The sequence below is a fragment of the Aedes albopictus genome, chromosome 2 (genome assembly GCF_035046485.1).
Source record: "Aedes albopictus strain Foshan chromosome 2, AalbF5, whole genome shotgun sequence".
Taxonomy (NCBI): domain Eukaryota; kingdom Metazoa; phylum Arthropoda; class Insecta; order Diptera; family Culicidae; genus Aedes; species Aedes albopictus.
In genome coordinates, this window is record NC_085137.1 from 455122920 (window position 1) to 455137087 (window position 14168).

At 46.8% G+C, this 14168-nt stretch overlaps 2 protein-coding genes across 10 annotated transcripts in view; both read right to left on the reverse strand.

Annotated features, from left to right (window-relative positions):
• Window positions 1-3159: 3159 nt before the first annotated feature.
• The window catches only part of LOC109398102 (mitoferrin), a 367824-nt gene continuing 356815 nt past the window's right edge, over window positions 3160-14168 (reverse strand). For 8 of the 9 annotated variants that reach the window (XM_029853947.2, XM_062853924.1, XM_062853922.1 and 5 more), the window contains one exon: window positions 3160-3412. The gene's annotated coding sequence lies outside the window, so the exon portion shown is untranslated. The remainder of the gene's footprint in view (window positions 3413-14168) is intronic. The other variant, XM_062853925.1, reaches the window with a different exon arrangement.
• LOC134286924 (uncharacterized) lies at window positions 7002-11987 on the reverse strand. Its single transcript, XM_062848623.1, has 2 exons — window positions 7423-11987; window positions 7002-7176 (listed from the first exon to the last, which is right to left on the reverse strand). Exons 1-2 carry the CDS (start codon window positions 11985-11987, stop codon window positions 7002-7004), a joined length of 4740 nt encoding a protein of 1579 aa, XP_062704607.1.

Sequence of the window (14168 nt, forward strand, 5' to 3'; positions counted from 1 at the left end):
GTTAGACGTACACATAAAGACCGGTCCAGAAAGTATGGACGCAGCAAGAAAACACTGGCATTTCAAAACTATTGATGACTAGTTCTTTTTGCAAGCTACATCCTGTTGGTCAACCTATTTTCTCAGCATTTGTATAGCGGTTTTTGCGTTTCCATCAATTTGTTTCAAAATACATGAGCTTTCAGTGAAACATCATCGAAAAAATGTGCACAAACGATGTACAGAGTTTAAAAGGTCACTTAGGAAATGAGCAAAATATGGAGAGAGTAAGTGAGAAAGTCGTGCAAGCAGCAATCAGCAACCATGGTGGGGATAACACGTTCAAACATAGGCAAAAATTGGAAGAAAAATGAAGATCCTGCTAACCTTCGTTTGGATAAACAAATAATGAAGGTGTTTGAACACAACCTTCTAACTTACACAGAGCGGGGTATGACCAAAAAGTTATCATTTCGAATTCCAATGTTCATCGTGGCAAAGAACGTTTGAATTATCGATCTTATAGTAAGCAGAAACATTCAAAACGAAATCCGAAACAAGAACCATCGATCAGGCCCAGACAACTGAAGACAAGGTGCGTCCATACTTTCTGGGGCAGTCTTTAATGGTAGCCTTGATAATTTATAGTCATTACAATCACTGTTGATAAACTCATTCCTAGTCACACGTGTTTTACTTCCTCGCTCTCTAAGAAAAACTTCATAAGAAGTTCATGGAGGATCTCTAGTAAAATCCCAGGTATAATTCCTGTAATAATTCTGGAACAAATCCCGGGAAGATCTCTTGGGAAAATCTCCGTGGTAACATCTGAGATATATTTTGGAAGATATATAGATATTTCCTGGAAGAAATCCCACGAAAATTTCTTTGAGGAAAACGCAGGAAAAATCCCACGAGGGACTCTAGGAGCAATACCGGAAAACCAATCCGGAAGAAATTCTGTAGGGTTCTTGTGAAAAATTCCAGGAGAAAACGTTCGGAATTCAGGAACCCTGGAAGATTCTCAAGGATGAATTCGGGAATCAGGAAATATCTCCAAGAGGAATTCAAAAAGGAATATGCAAGAGAAATGAGATGGCGTGAAAAATACGGAAGAAATCCTGGAAGACATTCTAAGAGGTATTTCAAAAGAAGTTCCACAATAAAACTCTGACGCCCAGATGCAATGCGACAAGAAGACAACAAAAATGGTAATTTTATGAGCGATGAGCGCAAAAGGATTTCGGTACATTTTAAAAAACATTCAAAAGCCTCAAATTTTTTACTTTAAATTTCAACTTTTTCTCATATACAGGTATTTATTTTAATCACTTTTTCCAATAATTTGAACTTTACCGACTCATCACTGTACAAATTATCTTCGACGAATCGATCTGTTCACTTTCTGTTCAATCAATCCTTAACGTGTTATTTTCTTTCCTTTTTGTCTGTCGCTCGTTTCGAACTAGAACCAAAGTAGTTTAAAACAAACATTTTTTCCCCGTTAAACTTTTCCTGCTCCCGGAAGCGGATTCTAGGGTAGTGGGTAGGGTGTAATATCATTCGTTGAATCTTCCGCGCCGGGTGTAAGGTGTGTGTTGGGAACGCGCAAACATGCTTGCGACATTTTTTCGCATCGGCGTTCTGGGGTGTCAGGGAGTTCTAGTTGTTATTACTTGTCTTTGTCTGTTAGTAGTTTACGCTAGATTCATCGTTCAATAATAATAATAATAATAATCATTATCTTGATCCTTTGGTATCAAGCATTCTATGGCATCTCACCATCAGACGATACTTAGTACCGATCCAAAAGTAAAAATATATTTGTAGAATTATAAGGACAGCTGTGTATAATAAGTGTGTCTGTGTGTGATTTCCATTATTCTGTTTGTGTAGTCTAGTAGGTCGGCTACAACACCGTGAAGGTTTTGTGTTTGTCTCTTGTTTTTTTTTTTATATGTTCTGACTACATTTCTAACGTTGTGTTGTAACTTTCGTTTTTGCGCCTTTTGTGGCTATATTGGAGCCAAAATATATGGTAAAGCTTTGAAAACAATTTTGATTTAATGCTTCTATTCTGTTCTGACCAGCGACAAACGCAATTTGCCTACTGTGGGGTACCTACTGGCAATACATCGAGGGCTGGGCATGGTTTTAGAGTGCGGGTAGTGCGGTGTTACACTGAGAAAAACAAGATTTCTTAATTTGATCTATTGCAAGATGTAGGCCTAGGAGAGCTCTATTAATAAGATAATTGTTTCCTGTAGTAACTGGAAAAACTGAGAGTTTGAGAAAGTATTGAAAGGTGGGAGGGAGGAATACTACATTGGACATACTACCTACAATGGATAACTACGGAAATTTGTATATATTTCTCAGTGTTACAAACGCGATGTACAAGTGAATTGTAATTTGACGACTGATCCTTACTGCATTTTGTGGAAAAGGGAAGGTAATGAGGCAGAGGTGCGTGTTTCTCTCAACTCTTATAACCGAAAGTGTGTATATAATGGGTACATCACCAACGACAACGAGGTTACACAGGCAAACACTCTACAAAAGTGCAAACACTTACGAATACACTGCGAAAATCGGTCATGATTCATGACACTACAACGCAGCATAAGAACAGTCTAACGGTGGCAACAATCTTGCGTTAGGAGAATTTTATGTTTTGGGAAGGAACTTTTAGAGCTTATCATCAGTCAAGTAGGGAACATTTTCTTCTCCGACCGAATGTCGGAAAATATCCTACGCAGAAGAGAAATACCAATCGGTTATCGGTTTTCCTAGACGGAACTTCATTTGTCGAACTTAGTTAGTATTAATTGACTCGTTTTGTTTTCGCAAAGTGCTGATCAATCCCGATCATCCCATTTGATCGAGGGAAGGATCCTTAGCTGACGTCCTCGGACAAATGTTCCGAAAGTTTCTGATTTGGGATTGTTGCTCACACTTTTCTTTCGGGTTTCTGTATTTGAAACAGGGACAAAACTAAAAGAAGGGACAGGGGAAAAGGTACCAAGAGTGGGATTAGGATGTGGACCTACACGACTAAAAATTTACAAGTGGCAGCAGCGTTCTGAACGCTGGGAACATAAATCGATCGCAGCTATCCTCATCACGCTCATCAAGAACCGCTCCGCGCTTTTTTGTAATCCCTGATCTCTGTTGTTTCAACTGTGTTTGCTGTTAAGCTGTTCCAACTCCCACTCTCGGTGTAGGTACGTGCAACCACGACGCGGTCCGGGGGCACCACAGAGCGATAGCTTCTATTTACATAACTAAATAACAATAATTATTATCATCATCATCATCACCTTCGATGTCGTCGTCATCCCGTCCCGTTAGATCCCGCCCAAGAACTGGGTTTGCCGTTGCATCTCCGCCTCTGTGTCTCTCGAGTTCTTCGCTACAGAACCAAGGTCAACTGCTGCCGAAACCGAAAATGAGAAGGGAAAGGATGAAACGATTAGTAATTTGTTTATAGTATTTGATAGGCAGGGCTGTTACACAAGTTTTAAATAGTCGATAGCTTCTCCAGAAGCTTTCCAGAGCTTCTCCAGATGCTTTACAGAGCTTAGCCAGAGCTTCTCCGGAAGCTTTCCAGAGCTTCTCCGGATGCTTTCCAGAGCTTCTCCGGAAGCTTTCCAGAGCTTCTCCGGAAGCTTTCCAGAGCTTCTCCGGAAGCTTTCCAGAGCTTCTCCGGAAGCTTTCCAGAGCTTCTCCGGAAGCTTTCCAGAGCTTCTCCGGAAGCTTTCCAGAGCTTCTCCGGAAGCTTTCCAGAGCTTCTCCGGAAGCTTTCCAGAGCTTCTCCGGAAGCTTTCCAGAGCTTCTCCGGAAGCTTTCCAGAGCTTCTCCGGAAGCTTTCCAGAGCTTCTCCGGAAGCTTTCCAGAGCTTCTCCGGAAGCTTTCCAGAGCTTCTCGGAAGCTTTCCAGAGCTTCTCGGAAGCTTTCCAGAGCTTCTCCGGAAGCTTTCCAGAGCTTCTCCGGAAGCTTTCCAGAGCTTCTCCGGAAGCTTTCCAGAGTTTCTCCGGAAGCTTTCCAGAGCTTCTCAGGAAGCTTTCCAGAGCTTCTCAGGAAGCTTTCCAGAGCTTCTCCGGAAGCTTTCCAGAGTTCCTCCGGATGCTTTTCAGAGCTTCTCCGGAAGCTTTCCAGAGCTTCTCCGGAAGCTTTCCAGAGCTTCTCCGGAAGCTTTCCAGAGCTTCACCGTAAGCTTTCCAGAGCTTCTCCGGAAGCTTTCCAGAGCTTCTCCGGAAGCTTTCCAGATCTTCTCCGGAAGCTTTCCAGAGCTTCTCCGGAAGCTTTCCAGAGCATCTCCGGAAGCTTTCCAGAGCATCTCCGGAAGCTTTCCAGAGCTTCTCCGGAAGATTTCCAGAGCTTCTCCGGAAGCTTTCCAGAGCTTCTCCGGAAGCTTTCCAGAGCTTCTCCGGAAGCTTTCCAGAGCTTCTCCGGAAGCTTTCCAGAGCTTCTCCGGAAGCTTCCCAGAGCTTCTCCGGAAGCTTTCCAGAGCTTCTCCGGAAGCTTTCCAGAGCTTCTCCGGAAGCTTTCCAGAGCTTCTCCGGAAGCTTTCCAGAGCTTCTCCGGAAGCTTTCCAGAGCTTCTCCGGAAGCTTTCCAGAGCTTCTCCGGAAGCTTTCCAGAGCTTCTCCGGAAGCTTTCCAGAGCTTCTCCGGAAGCTTTCCAGAGCTTCTCCGGAAGCTTTCCAGAGCTTCTCCGGAAGCTTTCCAGAGCTTCTCCGGAAGCTTTCCAGAGCTTCTCCGGAAGCTTTCCAGAGCTTCTCCGGAAGCTTTCCAGAGCTTCTCCGGAAGCTTTCCAGAGCTTCTCCGGAAGCTTTCCAGAGCTTCTCCGGAAGCTTTCCAGAGCTTCTCCGGAAGCTTTCCAGAGCTTCTCCGGAAGCTTTCCAGAGCTTCTCCGGAAGCTTTCCAGAGCTTCTCCGGAAGCTTTCCAGAGCTTCTCCGGAAGCTTTCCAGAGCTTCTCCGGAAGCTTTCCAGAGCTTCTCCGGAAGCTTTCCAGAGCTTCTCCGGAAGCTTTCCAGAGCTTCTCCGGAAGCTTTCCAGAGCTTCTCCGGAAGCTTTCCAGAGCTTCTCCGGAAGCTTTCCAGAGCTTCTCCGGAAGCTTTCCAGAGCTTCTCCGGAAGCTTTCCAGAGCTTCTCCGGAAGCTTTCCAGAGCTTCTCCGGAAGCTTTCCAGAGCTTCTCCGGAAGCTTTCCAGAGCTTCTCCGGAAGCTTTCCAGAGCTTCTCCGGAAGCTTTCCAGAGCTTCTCCGGAAGCTTTCCAGAGCTTCTCCGGAAGCTTTCCAGAGCTTCTCCGGAAGCTTTCCAGAGCTTCTCCGGAAGCTTTCCAGAGCTTCTCCGGAAGCTTTCCAGAGCTTCTCCGGAAGCTTTCCAGAGCTTCTCCGGAAGCTTTCCAGAGCTTCTCCGGAAGCTTTCCAGAGCTTCTCCGGAAGCTTTCCAGAGCTTCTCCGGAAGCTTTCCAGAGCTTCTCCGGAAGCTTTCCAGAGATTCTCCGGAAGCTTTCCAGAGCTTCTCCGGAAGCTTTCCAGAGTTTCTCCGGAAGCTTTCCAGAGCTTCTCCGGAAGCTTTCCAGAGCTTCTCCGGAAGCTTTCCAGAGCTTCTCCGGAAGCTTTCCAGAGTGTTCCCGATCGTCAGAACAAACACCGTCTTGTTAGTTGCAGACTTAGCAGCTACAAGCTGTAATTTATTAGATTCGTTTTAGTCAGAAATCAGTTAACAGTATACAAAACAGACTTACAAATTCAGTATTCTTCTGTCGCTTTTAGATGGGTCGGTTACCGAGGAAAATGAGGATTATACAATCTGTACAAATTACATAATTGATTTAAGGTTATGTACAGTTTCACACGGACTGAATAGTGCAAAATAATTCTTAATTTAATAGAAAACGTACCTCAACTGACTGGTAATTACACTGTCTGTGCGATGCTGACTACTGTCGATAATGGGTGTAATTCTTCACTAGATTTAACAGGAATAAACTTAGTACAGAATTCAGAAACTACAGTTCACAAACTTACTTCATATAATCGAAATAATCCACTATAATGGTTCACTTATAATGACTACTAAATGTGCTGACTGTGCACTGTATACAACATATTTTGAATGAATCAATTCTTCTCCTTTCTGTCTGTTGCTGTCCGATCTGTCAGTCTACTCAGCGACAGCCGCTCAGTTGCGAGGGAGCGGATGGTGGTTTCACCGTCGTTTCGCGGTTAACAGTGTTGCCGGTAACACAGAGCTTCTCCGGAAGCTTTCCAGAGCTTCTCCGGAAGCTTTCCAGAGCTTCTCCGGAAGCTTTCCAGAGCTTCTCCGGAAGCTTTCCAGAGCTTCTCCGGAAGCTTTCCAGAGCTTCTCCGGAAGCTTTCCAGAGCTTCTCCGGAAGCTTTCCAGAGCTTCTCCGGAAGCTTTCCAGAGCTTCTCCGGAAGCTTTCCAGAGCTTCTCCGGAAGCTTTCCAGAGTGTTCCCGATCGTCAGAACAAACACCGTCTTGTTAGTTGCAGACTTAGCAGCTACAAGCTGTAATTTATTAGATTCGTTTTAGTCAGAAATCAGTTAACAGTATACAAAACAGACTTACAAATTCAGTATTCTTCTGTCGCTTTTAGATGGGTCGGTTACCGAGGAAAATGAGGATTATACAATCTGTACAAATTACATAATTGATTTAAGGTTATGTACAGTTTCACACGGACTGAATAGTGCAAAATAATTCTTAATTTAATAGAAAACGTACCTCAACTGACTGGTAATTACACTGTCTGTGCGATGCTGACTACTGTCGATAATGGGTGTAATTCTTCACTAGATTTAACAGGAATAAACTTAGTACAGAATTCAGAAACTACAGTTCACAAACTTACTTCATATAATCGAAATAATCCACTATAATGGTTCACTTATAATGACTACTAAATGTGCTGACTGTGCACTGTATACAACATATTTTGAATGAATCAATTCTTCTCCTTTCTGTCTGTTGCTGTCCGATCTGTCAGTCTACTCAGCGACAGCCGCTCAGTTGCGAGGGAGCGGACGGTGGTTTCACCGTCGTTTCGCGGTTAACAGTGTTGCCGGTAACATCCCCCGCCCCGTGAACCACTTCCGTTTCCGGCGCGACTTCATCCTCCTTCTTGTCGTTGCTCGCAACATCCAGGACTGCCAGCTTTACTGCCGGCCTGGCGAAGACTCCTCGAGCTGTCTATACTACTGCACGTCGAACTTGGCCTGATTTGTCCGGAAAAACTTCCAGAATCCGTCCTCTTTCCCAACTGTTCCGTGTCTGGTCATCTATTATCACGACCAGGTCACCAGGTTCCAACGGCTTCACGGTCTCGAACCACTTCGTCCTCCTTGTTAGCATCGGCAAATATTCCAACACCCATCTGCGCCAAAACTCGTCCACGATGTTCCTGACGACTGACCAGCTGTCTCGGAGACTGACTGAATGATCAGCTGTTGGCTGCTTTATGCCGCTTGAACTGTACAGCAAGAAGTGGTTTGGAGTGAGCGCTTCTTGATCTGCTGCTTCTAAAGGAACGTAGGTCAGTGGACGACTGTTAACGATCCCCTCTGCTTCCAACATTATGGTTTCGAGCACCTCGTCACTCGGATGATGCGGACTGTCGGATACTGCTGCCATTGCTACTTTTACAGACTTCACCATCCGCTCCCACGGACCTCCCATATGCGGGGCTGCAGGAACGTTAAAGTGCCACTGCGTACGGGCGTTGGTGAACGTAGCCGCACAATCCTCGTTGATGGCCTTGGTTCGCTGGATCTCTTCTGTTAACTGACGACTTGCTCCCACAAAGTTGGTTCCGTTATCCGAGAATACTTCCATCGGGGCTCCTCGTCGGTTCACGAAACGCCTAAACGCCATTACGCAAGACTTCGTTGACAGACTGTGTGCTAGCTCCAGATGAACAGCTCGAACTGTGAGACACGTGAACAAACATATCCACCGCTTCACAATACTGCGACCGACTTTTACTTCGAAGTGACCCAGGTAGTCCACGCCGACGTACGTAAATGGACGGACGAAGGGAGTCAGACGAACTTTCGGAAGCGGTCCCATCATCGGTGGAACTGGAGCTGCTTTCTTAATCTTGCAGTACTGACAGCTACGACATACGCTCCGCACTACTGTTCGCATCCTCGGAATGTAGAACCGTTGCCTCAACTCGTTGCACACTGTCTCGGTGTTCGCGTGCAGGAACTGCTGGTGGAAGCTGAGCACAACGAGGTATGTGATCCGATGACTTCTCGGCAACACGACTGGATGCTTCGCTTCGTATGAAATCGATGGAGCTTGTTCGATTCTGCCGCCAACCCTTAGAATTCCTTTTTCGTCCAGGAAAGGAGACAGCGCACGAATTGAACTGCCTTTTGCCACACTTCGTCCTTCTTCCAACAGCTGAACTTCATCCGGATACACCTGTGCTTGCGCCTGCCGCCAAAGTGTTTCTTCAGCTTTCGCAAATTCACTCTGGCTGAGTACTTTAAGCGATCTTGTCCCGCTCGTTGTATGCTTCCATACTGCTACAGCTCGGTGAACATATGCTGTCGCACGTAGCAGTCGGTTCCAGTTGGAAAATCGTTCAATATCTATCACTTCCACTACTGTTCGGTGTACTGCAACGAGGCGAATTTCTTCGGGGGTCACATCTGCTTCCCTTGTATCTCCTGGCCGTTCTGTAGGCCACTGACTTTCCGGATCTTGCAGAAATGCTGGACCCTGGTACCAACGGCAACTCGGGTCGAATGAAAGCCCCCCATTCCATTTCGTGGCATCGTCCGCAACATTTTCACGAGAAGGAACGTAGCGCCATTCATCCACACTGGTTAACGACAGAATTTCGCCAACCCGGAAAGACACAAACTGATGATACCGACGACTATCGGAGCGAAGCCAAGCAAGAACTGTTGCTGAATCTGACCAAAGGAAACGTCTGTGGATATCGATGCTAAGGGCTGAGCAGATGTTCTGCAGTAGACGGGAACCCATCATGGCAGCCTGAAGCTCCAAACGTGGGATGGATAGCGTTCGTAGAGGTGCAACTTTTGTCTTTGCTGCAATCAACGAACACTGACTCTCTCCGTCCACCGTCGTTCTAAGGTAGGCCACACACGCACAAGCTGACACGCTCGCATCTGTGAACACATGGACCTGAATATCGCTGACTTGCTGCGGACAGAAATCCTTGAAGAAGCAGCGAGGAACGTTGACTTCGTTGATCTGCCGGTACTGTTCGATCCATCTTATCCAAAGCTCACGTGGCTGGTCCGCAATAGGCTCGTCCCAGCTAGTACCTGTTCGCCAAATCTCCTGCATCAGGATCTTCCCTTGGACGACGAAGTGTGCAATGAATCCTAAGGGGTCGTAGAGCTTCATCACAATACGCAGGACTTGTCGCTTCGTTGGTGCTGCCCAATCGGCACCTAATACTTCCTCCAATCCCTGTTGGTTGAATGTGAATGCGTCTTCCGACGGGATCCATGTGACGCCCAGAACACGTTCGCATATTCGGTCTTTGTCTACTGGCAGTGGTTTACTGATCGCTGTACTCGTCTCTCCTAGTCGGTCTAGCACTGCCTTCTCGTTGGACAGTATCTTTCCAAACTGGAAACCGGCTGCTGCATGGATATCTTGCACTTGCTGTACCAAATGTACTGCTTCTTCCACCGAGTTGACGCTGTCGAGGAAGTCATCCACGTAGTGGTTCTTGGTCACTGCTTCTACTGCCCTGGGATATTGTTCGCTGTAGTCAGAAGCATTCCAGTTCTTCACAAACTGCGCTGTACATGGCGAGCTGGTTGCACCGAACATCGCCACGTTGATCACGTAGACTTGTACTTCTTCCTCCGGATTACTTCTCCAAAGGAAGCACTGCGACCATCTGTCTTCATCGCGAATTAGGATTCGGAGGAACATTTCCCGGATGTCAGAGCACACGGCGACTTTCCCCTGTCTGAATCGCAGCAAAACGTCCACTAGCGACACAAGAAGATCAGGACCCTTGAGCAGCATGTCGTTGAAGCAGACTCCATGTGCTTTTGCGGCCGCATCCCATACCATCCGAATTTTGCCAGGCTTCTTGGGATTGATAACTACTCCCAGCGGTAGAAACCAGACACGTCGAGTATCCAGACTGCCTACCTCTTCCTGTGAAGCCTTACTGATGTACTGCTTTTGCTCATAGCTGTTGATCTGCTCCTTCACTCTTTGTCGAAGTTCCGAATCTTTGGACAGACGCTTTTCCAACCCCAGGAGTCTGTTCATCGCCATCTTGTAGCTCTCGGGAAAGTAGATATTGTCCTTTCGCCACAGCAAACCTGACTCGATTCTTGATCCTCGGCGAACTGTAGTTTCCTCCAATATGCTGCGAGCTCGCTGATCTTCGTCGGACTCAAAGTGCTTCGTGACCACAGCTTCTTCAACGGCGAAAAACTTCTTCATCGAATCATACAGATCACTGTTACTCATCTCCTGACCGACGTGCAGATTCAGCTGTTCCACGGATCCTTCACTTCCAGAATTTCTTCCGTAGACGCACCAGCCGAGGCGAGTTTTCGTTGCAACTGGATCGCACCTTCCGCCTTCGCGAAGCTTCAGACTGGTAAGAAGATGCACGTGCTCGATACCGATGATCATACTGGGTCTTGCATTCACGTAACTCTTGACTGGAAGACCTTGCAGGTGTGGATAGGATCTTGACAGCTCGGAATAATTTAACGTTTGACTGGGAAGTCCTAGCTCACGAACCGTCCGTACGTTACTCAACTGGAATGTGTTTTGCTTTCCAACTCCGGAAATCTCCACGCTGATCCTTTTGGAACTTTTCTCATGTCTGCCGATCTTTCCGGTCCATCCTAACCAAAGGTTGTCCGGCTCTCCATCAATCCCCAACTGAACTGCAATTGCCTCTTCCAGTAAAGTCGACGATGATCCGTCATCCAGGAACGCGTAGGTTTCCACTTGTTTCCCATCTCCGTAAAGCGTGACTGGCAGATAACGGAAGAGAGAGAACGACTTCGTGTGGTGGTAGTTGTGCTGTATCGCTTCGGTTGGCTTCGTTGTCTCAGCGGATTCGCTTCGGCTTGTCTGGTTACTGTGCAACAGCATATGATGCCGAAAACGACAGCCATCCACGCCACACTCCTTTTTCGAGTGGCATGGCCATTTCCGATGCGGTACTAAACACAGACGACACAGATTTTTCTGACGCATGGCTTTCCACCTCGCTCCTATATCCAAGGACTTGAAACTGGAACAGTTCAGGATCTGGTGGTTGTCCTTTCCGCAATACGAGCAGGCTTTTGAAACAGACCTTTCTGTCGACGTGTCCTTCTCCTTCTTGAGGGCATCGGACGATTCGTTGGCGTGAGTGAACAACTTCTCCCTTGGCTTCGGCTTCTCCACGCGAACTTGCTTGTGTTGGTTCTGTGCGCAGTCCACGTCGATAGTGAGCTCCGACGCCAAGTTAACAAGGCCTGCCATGAAACCGTTGAATGTCGCCAGGTTGACATATGCAACGCCTTGCTTGTAGGTTCCCCACTGCATCTTGAGAGATGTGGGCAACTTATCGACCAACTCCTGAAGCAGCATTGGGTTCGCCAAATGTGCTTGCTGATCGGCCAAGATTATGTGATCGACCAAGTTCTGAATGGCCAAACCATAGGCCACAATCGTATTCAGGTGCTCCGCTTTGGGGGCTGGCACGTTCCTTACCTTCTTCAGAAGCGAACTGATCAGAATCTCCGGCCGCCCGTAGAGTTTGTGGAGCGTATTCATCACATACGGAACAGACGCTGGTAACAGCAGACGACTTCGTACGGCTTCTAATGCGGAACCTCCCAAACTCCGTTGTAGACGGGCCAAATTCTCCGCGTCGGTATATCCGCACACTTCCGTCGTGTTCTTGAAAGAACTGTAGAAGATAGGCCACTCCTGTGGATCGCCATTGAACTTGGGAAGCTCACGAGGCATTACCTAGCGCGCTGCGAGTTGAGCACTAGTTGGTCCTACTGCAGGACTCGATTGTGTTCCATTCGGCAATCCAGCTCCCGCAAATGATGTTCCAAATGAATTCGTTACTGGTAGAGCCGACGAATAGCCTAATGGTGCGTTTCCTTGAAGAGCTGCTGAACTATGCGGAACTCCTGGATGCGGAACACTACCGAAACAGCTTTGCGATGAATTCACTCGAACGAAATCTCCAGAAACTACTGCATTCGTTCGTGCTAGTTGTGCCATTGGAGCGGCCGTGTAGTACGGATGACTTCCGTAAACTGCTGACATCAGACCGCTCGAACCAACAAAGGATTGCGATGTACATGGAGCTGAGGACACTACTGTATCCCGTGCAGCGAACGTGACCGCCACAGAATCGGTATTCCCGACTCGAATATCTTGCACTTCCGGAAGAACCACATTGGAAACTGTAGAAGCTGCTGAAATTGGCGGAATCGATGATGCGAATTGCCTAGCTGCTAATGCTGGAACAGATGCCATCGCAGAAGTTCCTTGTCCGGAAACCAGCTGTTCATATGATTTCGCCAGAGTGGGAACATTCCCAACGATTCCCGAGACAGGAGGACACAATAGATTCACGTTTGACGGAACAGAAACATCCGGTAACAAAGCTGGTGACCGTAATTCGCGAACCACTGCGGCTGGTTGACTTGATTCACCGACTGCGTGAACCGGCAGGGCAACTTGATTTACCGACGACGATGGCTTCGACTGTCCAACATCGTCCACCACAGCTCCCTTCAACCACTTCTCCAACTGGTCACGTTTACTTTTCACACTTGCTCCAGTCTGTTCACTTTTTCCGCTCACTCCACTGCGCCTGCTAGATGAATCCTTTTCGTCGGCAATCTGCATCAGTAGGTTGTACCGCTGCTTCAAATACTCCTGCTCTTCGTCCAGCTGCTTCAATTTGGCTGCTTCCTCCATCTGCAGCTTTTTCAGTCGGGCTTCTTCCTTGGCTTCTTCTTCCTTTTTCTTCATTTGCAGCTCTTCTTCCGATCGCAACTTACTCAGCCTACGTTGTTCCTCCAGATGCTGCAAGCTCAGTTGCAATCGTTGAGACGCACGACTACTGCTCTTACTCACTGAAGATTCATTGAATGACACTCCCGACTTCGACGTAACATCGGTGCCATCCCAATCGGCAAGACAGTCACTGCACTTCCAGCTCTTATCCGCGATTGACTGATTGACACCCGCGCACAGAAAATGTACCCACGATTCACACACATCGCAACAGACCCAATTATCATCACCCACAATTTGATTGCATTTTTTGCACGGATTATCTATTCCCCCCGTGTTGGTAACATTGCTCTTTTTCGGCATAATTAACTCTAACTGCCCTAGCTAAACTGTCTACCAAACAAGCTTACTATACACTGTCGAATTGCACGGGCCACTACTGTGGGACGGGATCCGAGATGGGAGCAAAAAAGGAAATCTGTACTGACTTGGATTAACTGCAATCAAACCTACGATGGCGGCGGCGGCGACGGCGGCGATGTTGGTCGTCTTCAATCGTGGGTCGTTCAGTCGGCGGACGTCTGTTCGGTTGCTTTACTCCTCAGCAGGGACCGGCGATGGGCAACAAACATCCAACTTCGGATGAATTTCTTGTAGAATTTTCCCGATCGTCAGAACAAACACCGTCTTGTTAGTTGCAGACTTAGCAGCTACAAGCTGTAATTTATTAGATTCGTTTTAGTCAGAAATCAGTTAACAGTATACAAAACAGACTTACAAATTCAGTATTCTTCTGTCGCTTTTAGATGGGTCGGTTACCGAGGAAAATGAGGATTATACAATCTGTACAAATTACATAATTGATTTAAGGTTATGTACAGTTTCACACGGACTGAATAGTGCAAAATAATTCTTAATTTAATAGAAAACGTACCTCAACTGACTGGTAATTACACTGTCTGTGCGATGCTGACTACTGTCGATAATGGGTGTAATTCTTCACTAGATTTAACAGGAATAAACTTAGTACAGAATTCAGAAACTACAGTTCACAAACTTACTTCATATAATCGAAATAATCCACTATAATGGTTCACTTATAATGACTACTAAATGTGCTGACTGTGCACTGTATACAACATATTTTGAATGAATCAATTCTTCTCCTTT